We start from the raw sequence: 19,413 nt of genomic DNA, 5'->3' as shown, positions 1-19,413 counted from the left end.
TGTGTCTGGTGTATTATTTTCCATGCAGATTCTCTCCTCTAAAGACAGAAATATAAGCTCATGTTACACTTGCCTTGCAACAGATTTGAGTTGACTTTGCTACTATTTCTTATCTTGACAGTTAAACCACTGGAATAATAATGGCCAAGGAAAACCAAAGCGCAGTGACAGAATGGAATCACTCAGATCTAGAGAAACCCGCTGAAAGTCCTTCCACAATGGACCTCAAAGTCTAAATAAACCAATGCTTGAAAAGAAAGCAAGAAAAAATCCCAATGTCACCTAACTCATGCACAGCTGAAGCAGATGGAACATCTTTCAAACCAAAATTTTTCCTTCTCCTTTTACCTACATGGTTCAAAGCGTCCTGCTCAAAGCAGTATCCTCCTACCAGGAGAACATTTGTTAGCCATGAATTGTATCAGCTGAGCAAGCCCAGAACTGGGTTTGGACCTGGTGGGCTGCACACTGGAGAAGTCTCCATGTCCTGCGAAGTCCCCTGGGACAGCATAAGGGAGCCCTTGGACAGACGAAGCCTTTAGCAGGTAAATACAGAAATAAATGTAAAGATATTTAGTGCAGAACAAGACGTAAAAGGGGAAGTGTAGTCAGAGCCGGACACCAGCCTTTCCCTGGACCAGCCCAGGCTCGCACCACACATAAAGGACTATTTACTTTTTTTAAAATATATTCTTCCCGTGAGTGAAAGATATGGAAGATAAGGCAAACACAAAGTATCTGATTAGCGAAGGTGAACAAATGCATATGAGCTGTAGGAAGAACCGAGGATTTCTTAACCCTTAAGACTAAATAAGAGGCCAGGGGGTGGGGGCAATAGTGATGGCGTGACCCACTGGAAGCCTCTGGAAGGCCTGAGCTCCAACATCAACTAAGTCATTAGATCTGTTTCCATCACAAATTACACTTCTCCCCTTCCCAAAACAAGGAACTCCCCCAGTGAGGGCAGCCACCCAGGAGTCATCAGCTTAACAAGCCCTTCTGGGCATCCTGAAGAAGCCTCTAGTGATCTTGAAACCTTCTTAGAGAGCTCAGAGTAAACACCTCATTCTTCCTAACAAGCCCCTGGGGGACAACTTCACAGCCACTTAAGGAGAAAGAAACTTTTCTCTTTGTTAAAGACAACGAGCACTTCAAAGTTTGTCACAACTGTTCCACACCCTGAAGCTGGTGGTTATGGGTTGGTATAGACCTTTCCAGTCCTCCACTTGTACAGAAGTTACCCCTGGAATTTGAAGGAGAACATCTGGGCATCCCACCACCAGCAGCTGCCCCCGGCCAACAGCTCCTGGTTGGCAGAAGTCCCTCAGCAGCTTGCAACAAGTGCTTGGGACATCACAAGGGGTCCATCAACAGCCACAGCCATGGCAGAGGATGAACCAGGCTGAGGCTTCATCCAGGGGGTCAACTCAGAAGCAAAAGGAGATGCTGACTGTGCTGGTGGCTCTCAGTTGCTCTCTGTTGCTTAAAGGGGTTAAAGTTTGTGAGGTGGTCTCCTCCATAGCCAGCTCCATCAGGAAAAGCATGGCTTGATCTGCACCCATCCAAGGCTCATCCCGACACTTACCCTCCGTCTCCATCCCTTGTACATATCACAGAATCATTTTGGTTGAGTGAGATCATAAATATAGGAAAAAGCTTTATGCCAATGAAGGTGATCAAGCACTGAAAACCCTGAAAAGCTGTGGGGTCTCCATCCTTCAAGATGTTCAGAGCAAACCCAATCCTCAGCAGCCTCTCTGGTTGACCTGGTGTCACAGAGACACCCCAAAAATCAATTTGGGCAGGCAATAAGCTCCAAAGAGACTTTATTCTAACCAGAACTGTTTAGCAGAAAACTAACTAGAAACAGGGTTTATCCAAAATTATTCAACACTATGATAACATTATAAAACAAAGGTTCAGATACTGGTTAGGAGTTAATTGCTACACAGATGACTTGAACAGATCAGATCCCAAAACTCCGGGGTGGTGATTCAAATGCACATCTTCCCAGTGTGTTACGACGAGAAGACTCTCAAGGGTACCCGGATTGCTTACCAGGTCGGTGAGATGTCTCAGTGCCCAATAAATGTTTATTAGATGGCCCATCTAAGGAGGAAAGTCTGCAGACCTGCTGCTCCAAGAAGATCAACTCATCAGGGGCCTCCAGCAGCAGCTCCATTTGTACCCCAGTTGAATCTGAGCTGTGGTCATCTATGGTAGCGGTCCAGAAACTTCTCTCAGCTGAGGTGTTTCATGGGTTAAGTCAGTCAGAACAACCTTTTCTTCCTGGAGAACAAACTACAGTGACTGTTTATTAATGGGTTAATTTAAGGCAAATCAGTGTTTACCTTTGCAGTAGCCAGTTAGGTTAAATGTACTTTTGTTTGTACTACGTGTTTTGGTTAAAGTGCATGTATATATATTAAAGAAAAAGCAATTCAAAATACAGTAATCAATTTGATATCATATTTTCACTTGTCTGTTTTTGCCATTCTTAAAGGGAAATATATCATGTGTGATCCAACAGCCCAAGAGAGGTGATGCTGAAGATGTATTTCCAGGAGATGCATGCACACTACATGTACATATACACATATACATGGCTGGCCACACAGATCACAGACAGAACTCCCACATGAACACAGCACTGTCGGCCTCATCCTGCTCCTCTCTCTGACCAGGACTTTCCACATCCCAAGAGCTGACCCAGCCAACCTGGAGAGCTGCTCCCAATGGTTCGCGGTGATGGGTTTCACAACTGGACGCTGGAGCTGCTGGCTCAGCTCTGGGATGGGCTGGTGCAGGATGGTGGCTCCTCACAAGTCCTCAATTTGGGGTCCCACCTGCTGCTGTGCTTCCCTGCGCTCCTCTGGTTTGCGATGGGCTTGCTTGGTGTTCTCTGCTCACAGTTTGTATGAGGATCAAGCTCTGTTGTGCTCCCCACAATTTATCCAGTAACTCAACTGTGAAGAGCTGGTTCCTGCCCCATAGGAACCCACCGTCCCCTCTGTGCATGGGGCAGTGCAGCTTTTGGGGTGAGGCTGAGCCCCTGCCGTGGCCAGGGCAGGGCTGAGGAGCTCCAGGAGGAGCAGCCAGCTTGCTCAGGACTATCCTCATGGTCTTGTCCTCCTGCCAGGACACCACAGCTGCCCAAGTGTCCCTGAGCCCGCTTTCCTGCCCTTTACCCAAGCCAACCTGCCCCACTGCAGGGTGGGACCTCTCACACAGCCCTCCAGAGCAAATCACCACGTTTATTTTGAAAAAGCGAACATTTCGGAGAAGCAGGAGCTGCAGGGGACCTGATTCATGTTGTACGTGGCCGTGGTGCTCAGCAGCAGAGCCCCCCAGAGATGGCTACAGCATCCTGCGCCACTGGTTAAACTTGCCCTGCACCCGGCGGATGGTGTTGCCAAACCGCTGCTCTGCAGGGTCCTGGTTGTCCTGGGTGTGCTGGTCTGGGTGCAGGTAGCTGGAGTCCACGTCCCTGGTGGCAGAAGCACTATGGTTCTGCTTCCAGTGTGGCTTGTACGCACTGGAGGTCCCCTCTGAGCCAGTGGACCCCCCTGTGCTTCTGCGCCCCCACCTGCCCTTCTCCCAGGGCTTGGGGCTGGAGAAGGGCACAGGCACCGGGTGGTAGGGTGGTGTCCTGGGCTCCCCTGGGCGGGAGGGTGCTGTCCTGGGCTCCGCCTCGTAGGATGGCGGTGTCCTGGGGTCCTCCAGGTGGGAGGGTGGTGTCCTGGGATCCACATGGTAGGAGGGTGGTGTCCTGGGTTCCACCTCATAGGAGGGTGGTGTCCTGGGGTTGTCTGGGTGGGAGGGTGGTGTCCTGGGGTCCACCTTGTAGGAGGGTGGTATCCTGAGTTCCACCCTATGGGATGGTGGTGTTCTGGGGTCCTCCGGGTGGGAGGGTGGTGTCATGGACTCCCTTGGGTAGGAGGGTGGTGTCCCGGGTTCCACCTCATAGGATGGCTGTGCCCTGGGGTCCTCCGGGTGGGAGGGTGGTATCCTGAGTTCCACCCTGTAGGACGGTGGTGCCTTGGGGTCCTCCAGGTGGGAGGGTGGTGTCATGGGCTCCCCTGGGTAGGAGGGTGGTGTCCTGGGTTCCACATGGTAGGAGAATGGTGTCCTGGGGTCCACCTGATAGGAGGGTGGTATCCTGAGTTCCACCTTGTAGGATGGTGGTGTCATGGGGTTCTCCAGGTGGGAGGGTGGTGTCATGGGTTCCACCTCATAGGAGGGCGGTGTCCTGGGTTCCACCTCGTAGGAGTGTGGTGTTCTGGGTTCCACATGATAGGAAGGTGATGTCCTGGGGTCCACTGGGTGGGAAGGGGGTGTCCTGGGGTCCACCTTGTAGGAGGGGGGTGTTCTGGGATCCTCCAGGTGGGAGGGTGGTGTCAGGGGGTCCACTGGATGGGAGGGGGGTGTCCTGGGGTCCACCTTGTAGGATGGGGATGTTCTGGGGTCCTCCAGGTGGGAGGGTGGTGTCAGGGGGTCCACCGGGTGGGAGGGGGGTGTCCTGGGGTCCACACGGTAGGAGGGTGGTGTCATCAAGGGCACTGGCCAGGCGCTGGGTGTCCCAGGCAGCGAGTCCTGCTCTCGCTGGATGCGGCTCCTTAGTTTCATCCAGAGGAAGGAGCCGCTGCGTGGCCGCAGAGGCTTAGCCTCAGCCCAGCCCCGTTTGGTCAGCGACCGATCCATCATTGCCATGGACTGCTCCACTGGTGCTGGGAACCATTGCATCTGTATCTCGATGCATTTTTTTGCCAGGTGCATCGAGAGCTTTCTGAGCGTCTCCTGGCTCAGCCCCAGCCTTGAGGTGACACCAGGCTCTGCAGCACGGCGCTGGCTCCAGTCCTCAGGGTTGACCTCATACCTGTCCTGCGTGGTGAAGTTGCTCTGACGGCCAGTATCGTTCCTTGGTGGGATGGAAGCTGGTCCTGCCGCCCTGTTGTCCTGGCTGGGAAGGGCTGGGGTGACCTCAGCTGACCCAGAAGGCCACAAGCACTCCTCGTCCCACGGCGATGTAGCCCCAGACAGGCGAAGGAGTCTCTCACGCAAATCGTTGGCCAGTCCTTGTGGGTTGGTGGCCAGCTCCTCCTTACCACCATACCAGTCCCGCTGTCCCTGCCCAGGGTGCCCTGCTGACCGTGGCCTCCCCACGCTGTGCTCCTGGGGAGCGAGTGGCCGCGGGGGACATGGCGCCGGCGGACCGGAGGGCTCCTGGGTGCGGTAGTATTCTTCCCACTGCCTCCAGACTTCTGTCTCTTTGATGTTCCCAGCAACGGTGTTGGGCTGCGGTGTGGGGAGCCCCCCATACCGTGGCAAGGGCTGTCTCTGCCCCGGCGGGGCGCGTTGGCTCCGCTCCTGCGCCGCTCGCTGATGGGACCGCTGCACCACCGTGGGCAGGTCCCCCAGACGTATCTGCAGCCCCTTCCTGGCCACGTGTGTCCTCAGGGCCGAACAGGCTCTGCCGAAACGCACGGGTCCGAAGGAGCGGCCGGAACTCATCTCCAGGGCGGCTCTTCCATCGCGACTCAGGCTCTGAGGGTGGTCGGAGGAGCGGCAGCAATGGCAGGGCAGGCAGCCCTGCTCCACCAGCTCCTCCAGGTCCTGCCATGCCTCCTGCCAGGTGTTGGCATCCAGCACGGCCGAAGCCCCGGGACCACCCCACACCAACAGCAGCAGCTGCTGCAGCTCCTGGGCGGCCTTGACGCAGTGGGTGCAGCCGGGGATGCAGCGCCAGGGCCCATACACGGGTCCCATGGGGCCACCTGCAAACCAGGGAGGGGGGACTGAGCCATGGAGGGCCAGGGGACATTGGGACCATGCAGGGACTGTCCACCCAGGCTGCTCCATCTTGCCCTGGGACACACCAAGGGGGACCCACAGGGGACTTACGCGGCTCTGCTGCCACCACTTGCTGCCTCCATCTCCGGCGTTCCCAGCTGCGGCAATGACACTGTGAGCACAGGAATGTTGGCACAGTCACCCACCTGGGGCCAGACCCCATCAGTGATGTCCCTGAGAGGTTCCCCCATCCCCATACCTGTTGGCAACGGCTACTGGTGAGCAGGATGGTGACAGCAGCCAGGAACAGGATGGCCCCAACAGCCAGGTACAGGGTGCTGGGCTCAAGCAGAGAGTCATCGTTGTTCATGATGCAGCGTTTGTCACGGCCACACAGGAGACGTGGGGTGCTGACGTGTGTCTTGTAAGGGTGCTGCTGCGAGGTCACAGCCCCGTGCATGGGGACACCTCAGTGATGTCACAGCCCCATGTCACGCCAGCGCTCAGCCCCGCTGCGGGGACCACCAGGGCTTGGGAGCAGGTTGGGAATAACGGTCCTGGAATCACAGATGGGCTGAGACTGGCAAGGACCAACCTGGTCCAGCCCTCCCTGCAGCCCCAAACCACAGCCCGGTGGCTTTTGACAGCAGGAGCTGCACAGACCCCCAGCCCCACAGCTCCTCCTTCCCCTCCATCACTCTGGGGAAGCCACGTGGCAAGAGTGGCGCCTCATGACAGCCCTGGGAGAGTCCCATCCCTCCCATATGACCATCTGTCCCTGCTGTGTCCCTCCTGTCCCATGAGCCCTGCTGGGAGGAGGAACAAGGAGGGGATGTCTGTGGGGTGAGGATTGTCCCGCTCCCCGGTGCTCACCCTCTGCATGGTGACAGGACAGTCCTCGGGTCACCGCGGCTGCATCCCCTGCATTGCAGGCAAGAACAGACGGGTCCCTGGGCTGGTCCCTGCTCCCCATTGCCATATAACACCTGCAGTAATTCCTGGGACCCTGCAGAGCAGTTGGGGACCCCAGGAGCAGAATGGTGCTCCAGCCTATACCACGTTTTCCGTGTGCATTGTTTTTTGACGTGCGGACTGTCACCTTGTCCACTTTGATGCGTGTCTTGTGATTTGGCTTTGGAATAAGTAGCCCTTTATTAAAAAATATATTCCACTGTCATAGCTCAAGAATCACAGGAGACCCTGTTTAAACATCTACTGCTCTCTGCTGCTCCTATACAGCCCCTGTTTGGCAGTAGAGGATACCTTGGGTCACCTTGCATGCCATTAAAACTCGTGTTTAAAAAAACCCTGAACTTTCTGGGAAGCTCTGTAGCATTACAGCTCCGTGAGTGGCCTTACCAGCTTCTTAATGCTTGACTTTGAAATTTAAGTGGTCTTCAATAGACTTGCACGCATTTTCTGAAGTTGGTGAAATATACTTAAAAAAAATGCAGAGTGTATTACACTGGAGAAAAGCTCTTTGTTTGTTACAGTTTACTTTTGAACCCATTGTCAACATGACCAGCAACTGAGGATGGATGAAGCTTGAGTTATTTCTACTGTGTTAATGGGAAGAATGTGCGTTTGTTACCACTAAGACAAATTCCTGCAGGAAAGTCATCAGCTTATCCCTCACACCAGGACAGCAAACACTAAACAGTCATGCTTCACATTTGCTTTTTAGCAAGGAGCAGTGTGCAAAGTTACATCAGTGATTTAACAGCTGGCGCAACAGCTGGAATGATGTCACACAGCACTTTAATGCAGCCTGAGGTCCATCTCAAGCTGTAAGAGTGTAGTTTTAATGTATAGACACCAGCACAGCTGACATCTCTAGTTTATGAGAATTGATTTGCACCCTGGCAGACTGATTTTGAGATCCATGGCCCGGTGGCACTGCGGGTGTTGCAGTTGGATTCTTGGCACGCTGGTTGGAAACACACTCGGATTGATGACCTTAAGTGATGGCAAAGGGGCTTTTCTTCCAGTCAATGTCCCACAAAGGATGTGCTCACATTTTCTGCAGAAGCAGTGTGGTCAGTAAGAGGCACCACCCTTACAAACTGCTTTAAAGCAGAAGAATGTATATCTCAGTGTGCTGATAGTACCAATTCCCAGCGTTCACACTCTAGGATACACATCCAACACCTGTGCCTGAGGCTGAGGGTCTCATCCAAGCTTCCTCTATGCTCAGTGGAGAAAAACATTACCAGTTGAAGTAATCTCCTCCCGTTATAATGACCTAAAGATGTGGCATCCAGTTGACCTCCCTTTTTAACAGTAAAGGGAGCCCAGAGAAGGAGCTTTGATTCCACCATCTGACTTTTAGATGGCTGAAGTTAGAGAAGCTCCATCAAACCCCGGTGCCTGTCCAGTTCCTAGGGCTCCAGACACTGAGGGACACATTCTTGTCTTGTTAAAGCAGCTCTCACCTGGCTGATCACTCTTCTTAGGGCACATTTAACTTCTTTGTTCCTCAGGCTGTAGATGATGGGGTTTAGCAGGGGGGTGAGGATTCCATAGAGCATGGAAACTATCCTGTCCCGATGAGGGGAGTAGGTGGACGAAGGCCGTACATAAGTACAAATGGTGGTCCCATAGAAAAGGCACACGGCTGTCAGGTGAGAGCCACAAGTGGAGAAAGCTTTGTGCCTGCTCTCCGAAGAATTCATGCCCAGGATCGCCCAGAGGATGTAGATGTACGAGATCAGAGTGATTGCAAAGGCGCTGCTCCCGAGGACCCCAGCCACTGCGAGAATGACCAGCTCTCTACTATAAGTAGGTGAGCAGGAGGCAGCCAGCACGGGGGGAATATCGCAGTAATATTGGTCAACTTCATGAGGATCGCAAAACCAGAGCGTAAAAACCAAAGATGTGTGTAGCAGGGAGTTAAAAAACCCGACTACCCAGGTGCCGATGGCGAGGTGAGCACAGAGCTTCATGCTGACCATATTGACGTACCGCAGCGGGTGACATATTGCGACGTAGCGGTCGTACGCCATCACGGCCAAGAGAAAAATCTCTGTGCCCACAACGTCAATGAGGAAGAACAGCTGGACCACGCAGCCGGTGAAGGAAATCACCTTGTTCTCCAGCAACAAGGCCTCCAGCATCTTGGGCACGGTGACAGTGGGGCAGAGAATATCCAGTAAGGACAAGTTGCCAAGGAAGAAGTACATGGGGTTGTGAAAACGAGCATCTGTGCTAATGGCTACAAGGATCGTGATGTTGCCTGCTATGGTGGCTAAATAAACGATTAAAAACAGCACAGAGAGAAGCAAACGGATTTCCAGGGCATCAGAAAGACCTACAAGAACAAATTCAGATACCGTTGATAGGTTGACCCTCTGCATCGTGTCCTTCATTGTGGCAATGATTGCAGAGCTGCACCTGGAAGAAAGAAGCTGTAACTTACTCAAAATCCCACCTCCCTTCTAAAGAGTGTGATTTTAATCTGTTTTGCAGTTCAAAAACATTTGCAAGTTTGCATTGCCACACGCAAAATCTAAATTTTACTCGCATACACCTGGTGTAAAAGGGCCCTAGATTACCAGCTGAAGCCCTGATGTCTTTTAAGTGAGCAATACTACCACAGAAGAATTAAATCCCTGATAATCGACAGGTAGTATGCCCCAGATGCATTTATTTTCTTTTCAGCTTTATCCAGTGGGATATAAAACGAGATATCATCTAGTATCCATTTAAAGACCTCCCTCCTTTCTATACATTTCACCCTATAGAGCTCCATAACAGTATTAGGACTTTTAGGATCTAGCTGGACTTTCCACCTTCTTTTCCCAATTCAAAGAAGTCTAAGAACTTTAGGCAGTGAGGGATCTTTCCATTGCTATATTTAACATAACTCAGTACTTATGGTTGTGATTTACATAGCAGCCCTATAGAGAGGTAAAGCAAATTTCAGCACAAGCATCTCCTTGTTTGCAGATAGAACGTGATTACGAGAGGCTGTAAATACTGTAGTTCTCATTTGTAAGAGACAGAGAGAATAGATTAAATAGGTGACCATGATTACCCATCTGAGACAGGCACGTGTATCATCTGATGTTCTCTCAGAAGCTTGAAAGGGACCAAAGTCAGAGCTTAAACTACCATAAGAAATATTTTAGTCACCAGAAAGAAACAGGCACATGGTGCTTTAAATCACAGCGTCACTTGTTCTTAAAACGGGAAACTTACTCAGGTGAAACACAACAGAAACAACACAGAAGTACTCACTGCTACAAAGAATTAATTGCTGGTAATATATAGATGTCTGTATCTCTGGGTAATGTGACTGTCGTTTTTCTTCTTTCTACATCTGATAAGAATATTTCAATATGACAGAAAAATTATTTCAGTGTAGGCTTAGAAGATCTACACATGATAGAAAATCCTTTTCGCTGCAGACTCGGGAACATTGATCTATTGGGGAAGCGATGGGTCCAGATGTAGCAGCGTGGGAATATCGACAGACATCTGCAAGCACTGGAAAACTCCAGCGTGACAGCAAAGGCAAGCGCCGCTTCCCTTTAACGAGGTTTTATAGACATGCAGGGGTGTACCTGGGGAGGAGCATCTCTCAGCTTTTTTGGATGCTACCTTTATTTCATACATGAGGCTTGCTCTGGGGCTGGAAACATGATAAACTGTTTCTTCACCCCAAATCCTTTGATTCCTACATCTTTCATGTTGCAGGACATTTTTAGAGGGCTGTGGTTTGATACTCGAGTCTACTCCCAGGAAAAAGAAATCGATGATGATGTTCTCCCCAGGTCCTGCCCACCTCGTGCCGTTCCAGGTTACTGCGTTTTGCAGCTCACAAGGCTCCAGTGTTCTGATTTCCTTAAACTACAGCCTTAACTTGATCACAAGTTGTTCTAGAACCAATATGTCTTGCTCCGGAGCCTGAAATCTATTGCTTACATATACTGGGTCAAAATAAATTTGGCAAGCACTACTCTTCCACATTGATTTTATGGGCGATCTCTAATTCTTGTACAAGAGGCAACCTTTTAGTTTTTATAGCCCCTGCAGGAATGACAGGCGATAAACCACTTGTGAAATCCATGCGCAGTTGAAGCAGATGTGTATGGCATAAGAAAGAACATAAATAACCAGCACTGCTTTGATTTGATTCTGGTTCCAGAAATCACCCATGCGTTATGCATTTATTTATGGGAGCAGTGCTTTCCATCTGATGTACAAGATTAGGAACAGAGCTGGTTTTATTCCAGCGTTACCTTCCCATAACGTCTACACCTTTAACCTGAACGATGCTGTTTGTCGGTCATTCTTAAAGCCTGTTTGCTGTTAGCCCTTGGACCACCAGAACATATTTCCCAGCCGGTTTTGTGAAGAATGGAGCTAATCATTTTGTAATAAACCCAGAAAGAGATACAATAAGAGATCAATCCCATCTACAGCTGTCAGAATAACTAGGACCATGCCCTTCAATCTTCTTAAACTGGCTTCAAGTCCCTTCCACTGTTACCATCTTTTCCCTGAGCAGCCACAAGAGGGCAACAGATGCAAAATCCCCATTTACATTGCTTTACCAACAATCAAGAGATGATGCGCTAACACTGCCCACAAAAAGCGCCCTCCTATTTGCTTTCAGTATCTTCAAGCTGTGCATTTGCAGGGATATTCCTAGTTAGGTTATCAGAGGCAGAAACACAGGAGATGCTTTTAGCCTCATCTAATCAGGCTTCCCATTTAACGAGGTTATTTGTGATGTTGTTAGCCCCACACTACAAAGGTTTCATCCGCAGGATTATAATGCCTGTGAACTATACATGCCATTACCATGTGTCAGATGCAAATATAATCTTTAAGCTCTCAAGAAAGTCATCAACAGTTACCAAAAGCTTCCTCAGCTGTCATTGTCATGCTGCTATTTTTATCAGTTTTATTTACCATATGCATGCCAAGGTCTAGTGAATTTTACACAGGTAAATGCTTCATCAGAATAGCCATACTAGCCTGTGTGTACACTAGATACTGAAATATTCAGTTCATGTGCAGTAATTGCAGCAGCTATGATATATATTAGTGTAAAAAAGAATAAAATAAATCAGGCCTTAAGCCCAAATGCCTGCAGACGTGACATATTGCTTGTAGAAATGGTATTCTATCTCAAGGTATATATATATGTATATGAATTTTTCCAGGTAGTATTATTCCTCACCTGATAACACCTCAAAGCAAGCTGAATATACTTGGTGTAAATCCCCCAAATGCTGCTACCCCACAGCCCTAGGGTGCCGGTATTTGTAGTACAGTGGAAACTCCTCATGTATCTTATTCACCCAAATACCTCAGTCATCCAAAGTCAGTTGGTACAACTTGATTTGCTCATTTTGCTGTGGCCTCTGCAAGAAATCCCTTGCTGAGGATGCACAGTTTAAAGTTATTGTTCTTCCATTATATATATGTATATTGCATGTATTGTATATTGTATATTATATACATATATATATAAACCAAAATAGTCATGGTCAAAAAAGCCAAAACAACTAACAAAACCCAAAATAAGCTCAAAATTACCAAAAAAATCTCAGCAATCCATTTGCAGATACTGAGATGTACCAGCTGATGATATGCAGGATTAGAGTTACCCCAGTCCCTGACGGTTTGAACCCAAAGTGTCATGTCAGGACCATCCCCAGCGTAACACAACCAAAGCGATTTGATTTTGACCAGTTGTGGGATTACTGAGCTTTGACAAGTCTCAATTCTCCTGCTAGGAACGCTTATTGTGGGCCCAAACTGACTGCAGAGTTGGACGCCGAAAACCCTCCTTGTGTGCACGTTTGTGTTTCAGACACAGGGATAAGCCCATATAAAATTAAATTCAGACTTTTATTCAAAACGTTGTCCCCTGTTTGCACTGGGACGGCTCAGGATCATCCTTCTCTTTGCCAAGAGTTTATTCTTTTGCTCTGAAGACCAGATTAACGAGTCTGCAGCGTGTCACCCACAAAACAGATTTGAAACCAGCCCAGTCCAAGCAGTTTTAAAGCTGTGCCCACCAATATTGCAATGCATGTAGCTCTGCTCAACCCCTGGCCTTTAAATAAGAATTATTAGACCAGGATCTCTTAGTTTTCTTGGTATTTAACAAAAGCATTGCAGACACCCTGCCAGTTTTCAGAGAACTTTCTTTTCCCCTTTGACGCGGTGCTTCACCATCTTCTAGACCATGGCAATAACCAACCTTGAGCAATAATCAACCCCAAACTCAGAGAACTGTTAATTTCCAGCAGAGGAAGAACCTGAGGTTTTAACGATGCACAGTGGAGCCAATTTACACACAGTTATAAACTCACCTGTCAAGTTGCCCCATTGCAACTTGTCAGGCACCAACTTTTTAACAGCATCTACTGAGGCCTTGTTAAAATCACCCCAAGCTGCTTTCTGGAGAGACAAATCAATTGTATTAAATTGCTTGTCTTGAGACACACGCTCCCAAAAACTCTATGGAATTTGCGTTCGGCTTCCTTGTCAAAGAAAAATCAAGGGGATTATTTCAAATCAATACGTGCAGTGATCTGCATGGTGTTTTTTGATAGAGAAGCAAAGGAAATAGGCACTTCCCCTAGAGGACATGCAGAACTTAAAGAGATCACAGATTTGTGATCGCAGATAGAATGAAGAAACAGCTGAAATTTAACGCTGGTTTTGAGGGAGACTTGATCAGGCAAAAATTGTTAGTTATCTACTAATAGTTGCCAGCCTGGTGTGCACATTTTGCATCGTCTTTCCCTTCTGCCTCCCTTCATAATGGGACACGCTGTAATGCTGAGAGAAAAATAAATGGCAATTGAGAAATTCTATGTTGGACAAGATTGTCCATCACTGACATGGACTATGAAACAGATTGCCCCGTACAAGGAAAACGTTCACAGTAGAATAGTTCAAGTGGGACAGTACGTATCCTGGTAAATTGGACATGGTTTAGCGCTAGAGTTAGGTTGTGGTTCAACTCAATGATCTCGATGGGTCTTCCAACCCAAATGATTCTATGATAAATGCAGTGGGTGGTTATTGAAGGCACAGGAAGGGGAAAGAAGAGCCCCCTCCCAAAGCTGGCAATCGTGTCCCTTTTCCTCCTGTCTCCTTGGTAGCAAACAGTGAGTTCCAGCTCTTCAGGGCTGGCTCTTAACACACATCACAGAATTGTTAAATCATTGAGGTAGGCAGGGACCTCCTGAGATCACCCAGCCCAACACCTCTGCTCAGGTAGATCAACCAGAGCAGCTGTCCAGACAGATTATGAGCAGCTTCAAGGATGGGGACTCCACAGCCCCTCTGGCAACCTCTTCCAGTGGTTGACCACGACTCTCTCAGGGCTGGCAGCCCAAGGCAACTGCTGAGAAACCGATCAGACAACCCCTCCAGCTCTGACCTCAAACCCTGCCCCACAAACACCCCATAGCTCACTCAAGGCTCCCAAATCCTCATTTCCGCTCCCATTTTCCCTACGGTGTCAACAACCAAAGTCATCTCCATCACATCTCCCAACCCACAGACCCAAATGAAGGCTGCTAATTAGATACTTGGAAATACAGGTCCCCTGTCCAAAAAAGACCTTTGGCAGCTCAGAATACACTCACACAACAACAGACCACACAGAGACGCCGCTTGCCCCCACCAGCAAACATCAGCTCTGACCTCATTATATTGCAATATATTTCAGACTGAAAAACCAAACAAACAGCTTCGGGGACAAGGATAATCTGAGTGTTGCTGCAAGGCTGGAGGTGATGGAACCTACAGGTCTGGGTTTGACTGTGTGGGGGGATCCTGGCTCGAGATGGAGAATGGAGAGGAGGGGAAGGAGGAGTAAAGGGGACGTGACCACATGTGGGGAGGAGAAGGCAAAAGTTCAATCAAAACAAGGACCCAAAGTGAATCTGTCCTCACCCCCATGAAGATGGAGAGACATCCTTCCCATAAGCTCTTCTTGGGAGATAATTACATTCCCAATTATTTCCAGGTGATAAATCTCGCATGCTTGAAGATCACCACGACAGACATAAATGCAGAATTATTTATAAATCAACCGCTTAAATTGCACATTTTCCCCTTTCACATTTGCCACGGTTCTTCCTCTTCACAAAAAGACATTATTGGATTTACTACTTCTACTGTAGCATCCAGCGGCGAGTTCAGCACACAGCAATACAACCAGTAAGAGTGGATATGCCAAGTGCCTATGCCTTTAGGGAGGTGAACACGCACCTTGCAGGCCAGTTTCACTGTGAGGGTATGGGTCACAGCAGCTGACTAACAGGAGAGCTTAAAACTAGTTAAATATCCCATAAATATCTAAACCTGCACTTGTGAATAGGCTCATGAATAACAGTAGCAGCAAAAATAGCTGGGGACATCCCTACCGCATCTCTGAGCGGGAGGACAATCTCCCATCCCAATCTCCTCTGATCCTGCTGCCCAAACTATGAAGTTTCTTTGCATTCACCTAAAAAACCCCACAAAACTTAATAAAATCTGCTGATCCTGAAGCAGTTTTAACACAGCTGATAAAACTCCCAGATTGAGAGACCAAATGGCAACAGGAGTGAACTGTTTAGTTTGGTGGTGGTTTTTTGGTGTGTGTGTTTATTTTTAAGTTATATAGACACACTGCAAATGGGAAAATGGGTCCCTTAGCTGAGGAAAAAGCCACTGCCAGTTGGCATTAGCTGTGTGCAAAAAGCAGCATTCCCAGGGTACAGAAACCCCCCAAACTTTGAGATATTTGGCCAAGGGCCATTATGGTGCCATTGTCACCCACACCCCAAAACCCAAAGCTCTGACCTTTTCCTGGGAACAGCTCTTGGTTACTTTAGACGTGAACTTACTCCATCAGCTCCAGCTTCTTGATGTCCCTGATTTATTCCTGCTGAACCAATGGAGCAAAGCGAATTAACATCAGCTGAATAACTGGGCCATGGGCTCTGATTTGTGTTGATTTACAACAGCTGAAGACTTTTCCACCTGTTGCCCAGAACTGTGCTTAAACCTATGTTGTTTTTTATTATTATTTTGTTAATATTCTCTTACCACAAATGTTTTTACCCGGTATCTTCAGTGGAGACATTAATACTCTACAACACAAGCAATTCTGGAAAATGTAATGCAATAGAGCACTGTTTAGCCCAGGGGTTTCATTAGAGGTGGCGGTGATTCACCAGAGCTGGGAAATGTCAGTGGAACCCAGTGTTTTTACCCCAAAACTGGGTCACCAGCCTCTGTGTGTTCTGGGGTGCTTTTCTGTAATCTACACCTTGGGTATATGATCTTTGCTCACTCATTCCAGCTGGAGACCTGGGTGTTTGTCCTCGGTTTAGGTACCCTCATAAAGGATAAAATTTGCGGAAAGAGTACAGAAAATTAATTACTGCGAGGTAGAAAATTCAGTTATTAAAAACACCTTGCAGAATAAAATCCTGTTGTCTTTTCTTTAGTCCTCTTCCCCAAACACCATTGCAATCTGCCCACATAGAATGCCGGATCGTGTCACTTCTTCCTTTATATATTGTCGCCTGTATGAATTTAATAACCCACTTGTGTGAGACAATTATTGCTGTGTTCTGAAAGGTTAAAAAAATCGCATCCTCATGTGTCTAAGGAAAATCCTACAGCCAAAATCTCCACCACCTTACCTGGAAACCTCAGTGTGTGCATTTGGGAACACTTTAGGAACACTTTAGGAACACACATATGTGCCTCTGCCATCTGGTGACAAAGGACCGTAACAGCATCTCCGACAGGGAGAAAATGCCTGTTCTGCCTTTATTTCTTCGATCCCACACAACTGAAACTGTTTAGAAAGTTTCAATTTTTCAACATTTATTTTTACTATTATCAGTTTTATATATATATATATATCCATAATTTGGAGGGCTTATATATTGTAGATACTTGTCTTTGTGTTATTGTTTACTGCTGCTAGTTGTGGAAAATGTATTATCTTGTGTTATATTGTATCGAACACTATACCATTACATTATATATTAACGTGGTGACAGCAAGATATAAAACATAGTCTGGTCAAATAGCTAAGCATGATTCTAGTGATGAGCTTTAGGGAGAGGCTGCCCCAAGTTATTGCAAATATGGATAAGCATATTGATTTATCTCATTGATTTATCAGATTTGAATGTAAACATAACCCCATTACTCTCCCGTGTATTCTAAAATACTGATTGTGTCAGGTATAACTGCACTGCCCTGCTGGGCTCAGGTAAGAAAGGTGTTTGATATATAATATATAGTAAGGTCAAAAAAACCCCGACCCAAACCAACCAATTCTTGCTTTTGCGGAGGGAATTCAGCAGTTACGCTGGTTTAGTATGAAACTTGTGCCCTTTGGGTTTTAGAAATCAGTGGCGAAAGCCCCATTTCCCATTTGCAGCTTGTTCTTTATGACCGGAGGCCAATGGTTCCGTCACAGCCGATTTCGACACAGGCGGAGTTGCTTGTTTTCTGCGTTGGGAAATAACCCCGGTGTGCGTTTCAGCGGTTCTTGTACGACCCGAGCAGAAGCCGCTGTGTGACTGCTTGTAATTCTCTCTGGTGAGGGCTGGATTTCCCTGCAGACCTCTGGAATAAGGCTATTTTGGGACTCCTAGACTGTAATATACTGGGTCCACACTGTCCTGAAATGATGCTCTGCTAAATGTAAGCCCCGTTTTATATATAAACTGAGTTTGTAATTCCAGATGAATCAGAAAACGCATACAAGAAGCATCCCGAAACCTAAAGGCAGTCACTGTGGACAGTTCAGTGTCTTTTTCCACACATCTAATGGTTTCAGAGCTGAAGTAGAGGAAGTTATTTTCTATCACTAACAATGTGGAAAGAGGGGTCGCTCGGGCTCCAGAATTCTGTCACAACCAGATTTTTGTGGTAACAATAGAAAACATCTTAAGAAGGGTTGTGAAATGTTTTTGAACAGGTTGTAATCACTCGGCATGGCAAAGAAATGGCTGTGGTGATGGGAAGAGTCCATTTATTTTTAGGAGAAACAGAGGAACATCACAGAAACAAACATAGAAAAGTGAAGATAAGACAATGAGGGGTAAAAAGACATTGACAAAGACCATAGTTGGAGTCATAGAATAATTTTGGTTGGAAAAGACCTTTAAGATCATCAAGTCCAACCATTAAACCACCCATGTCCCTGAGAACCTCATGTCTGTCTGTCCAACCCCTCCAGGGATGGTGACTCCACCACTGCCCTGGGCAGCCTGTTCCAAGCAGTTTCAGATGAAAACTGAGGCTCTGAAGAAACCCAAGTTAGGTAAATTCCTTAAATGGAACTAAACATCCTTTGGATTTCAGATATTGTTGGATTCCAACCCTGTTCCCACAGCCCGATCTGCCATCGGTCCGTAGGAAGGTAACTGTGGGTTTGCTGCAAACCCATCTGGTCTCAGAAGACTCTGCAGCGCTTCCACAATTTCCACATGGACACCTTCACCTCGTGATTCCTCAGGGTGTAGATGAGGGGGTTCAACATCGGGGACAAGACAGTGTAGATCACACAGACGTGCTTGTCGGAGGGGAAGGTAGAGAAGGGCCGGAGGTAGATGAAGATGCAGGGTACGAAGAAGACGGTGACGACCATCACGTGCGAGGCACAGGTGGAGAGCGCCTTCCAGTGCTCCTCGGTGAAGCGGACCCTGATTGTGACCAGGATGAACGTGTAAGACGTGACCAGCACCAGGAAGCAAACCAGGGATATCAAGCCGCTGTTGGATGCCATGAGCCACTCGGTGACACAGATGTCTGTGCAGGCAAGCCGAATGACGGGAGGCACGTCGCAGAAGAAGTTATTGATGGTGTTAGGGCCGCAGAAAGGGAGCTGGATTGTGAGCAGCGTCTGGACGATGGAGTGGAGGAAGCCTCCTGCCCAGCAGGCAGACACCAGGACCCAGCAGACCCGCCGGCTCATGATGGTTGTGTAGTGCAGGGGCTTGCAGATGGCCGTGTAGCGGTCGTAGGCCATCACAGTCAGGAGGAACATCTCTGATGCCCCAGCAAAGTGCAGGAAAAACAGCTGGGCTACACAGGCTTCAAAGGCAATGGCCTTCCTCTGGGAGAGCAGGTCCACCAGCATCCTGGGACAGGTGACAGAGATGCAGCAGATGTCTATGAAGGACAAATTGCAGAGGAGAAAGTACATGGGTGAGGACAGCTTGGGGTTGGTCCTGACTGTCACAATGATGAGAAGGTTCCCCAGCAGAACCATGGCGTAGGCCAGGAAGAAGAGGACGAAGAAGATGACTTGCAGCTCCCTTCTATCAGAAAGCCCCAGGAGGATGAATTCAGTCACCCGGGAGAAGTTTCCCAGTGCCACCGCTTCAGACAGGGCTCCCATAGCACAGGTGTGGGGGGAGCCACTGGTTGACCAGGATGAGAAGGGGATGTGCTGCAGCTCCAGGGTTCATGGACGATGAGAGCAGGATGCGTTTACTGCTGTTCCACCTGCTGCAGAAAGCACAGTGTCACACCATAATCAATGGTGAGCAGTGTTTGCAAAGAGCACTGTCCACTTCTGGCCACTGCCCACCACTGTCCACTTGTCCTCTTCTCCAGCCTTCCCACCCCCTTCTC

The 19,413-nt window shown here is 48.4% G+C and overlaps 2 protein-coding genes across 2 annotated transcripts; both read right to left on the bottom strand.

Moving 5' to 3' along the window:
- Positions 1 to 8,168: 8,168 nt before the first annotated feature.
- On the bottom strand, positions 8,169 to 9,143 carry LOC136101838 (olfactory receptor 5F1-like). The gene has a single exon (XM_065838321.1). It carries the CDS (start codon positions 9,141 to 9,143, stop codon positions 8,169 to 8,171), a length of 975 nt encoding a protein of 324 aa, XP_065694393.1.
- Positions 9,144 to 18,229: 9,086 nt separating this feature from the next.
- LOC136102230 (olfactory receptor 4E2-like) lies at positions 18,230 to 19,177 on the bottom strand. The gene has a single exon (XM_065839168.1). The coding sequence runs from the start codon at positions 19,175 to 19,177 to the stop codon at positions 18,230 to 18,232; it is 948 nt and encodes a 315-aa protein (XP_065695240.1).
- Between the last annotated feature and the right edge of the window lie 236 nt (positions 19,178 to 19,413).

Source organism: Patagioenas fasciata, chromosome 5, assembly GCF_037038585.1.
Source record: "Patagioenas fasciata isolate bPatFas1 chromosome 5, bPatFas1.hap1, whole genome shotgun sequence".
Classification (NCBI taxonomy): Eukaryota; Metazoa; Chordata; class Aves; order Columbiformes; family Columbidae; genus Patagioenas; species Patagioenas fasciata.
Note: the sequence above shows the minus strand (reverse complement) of the source record. Positions and strands in the feature narration are given on the sequence as shown.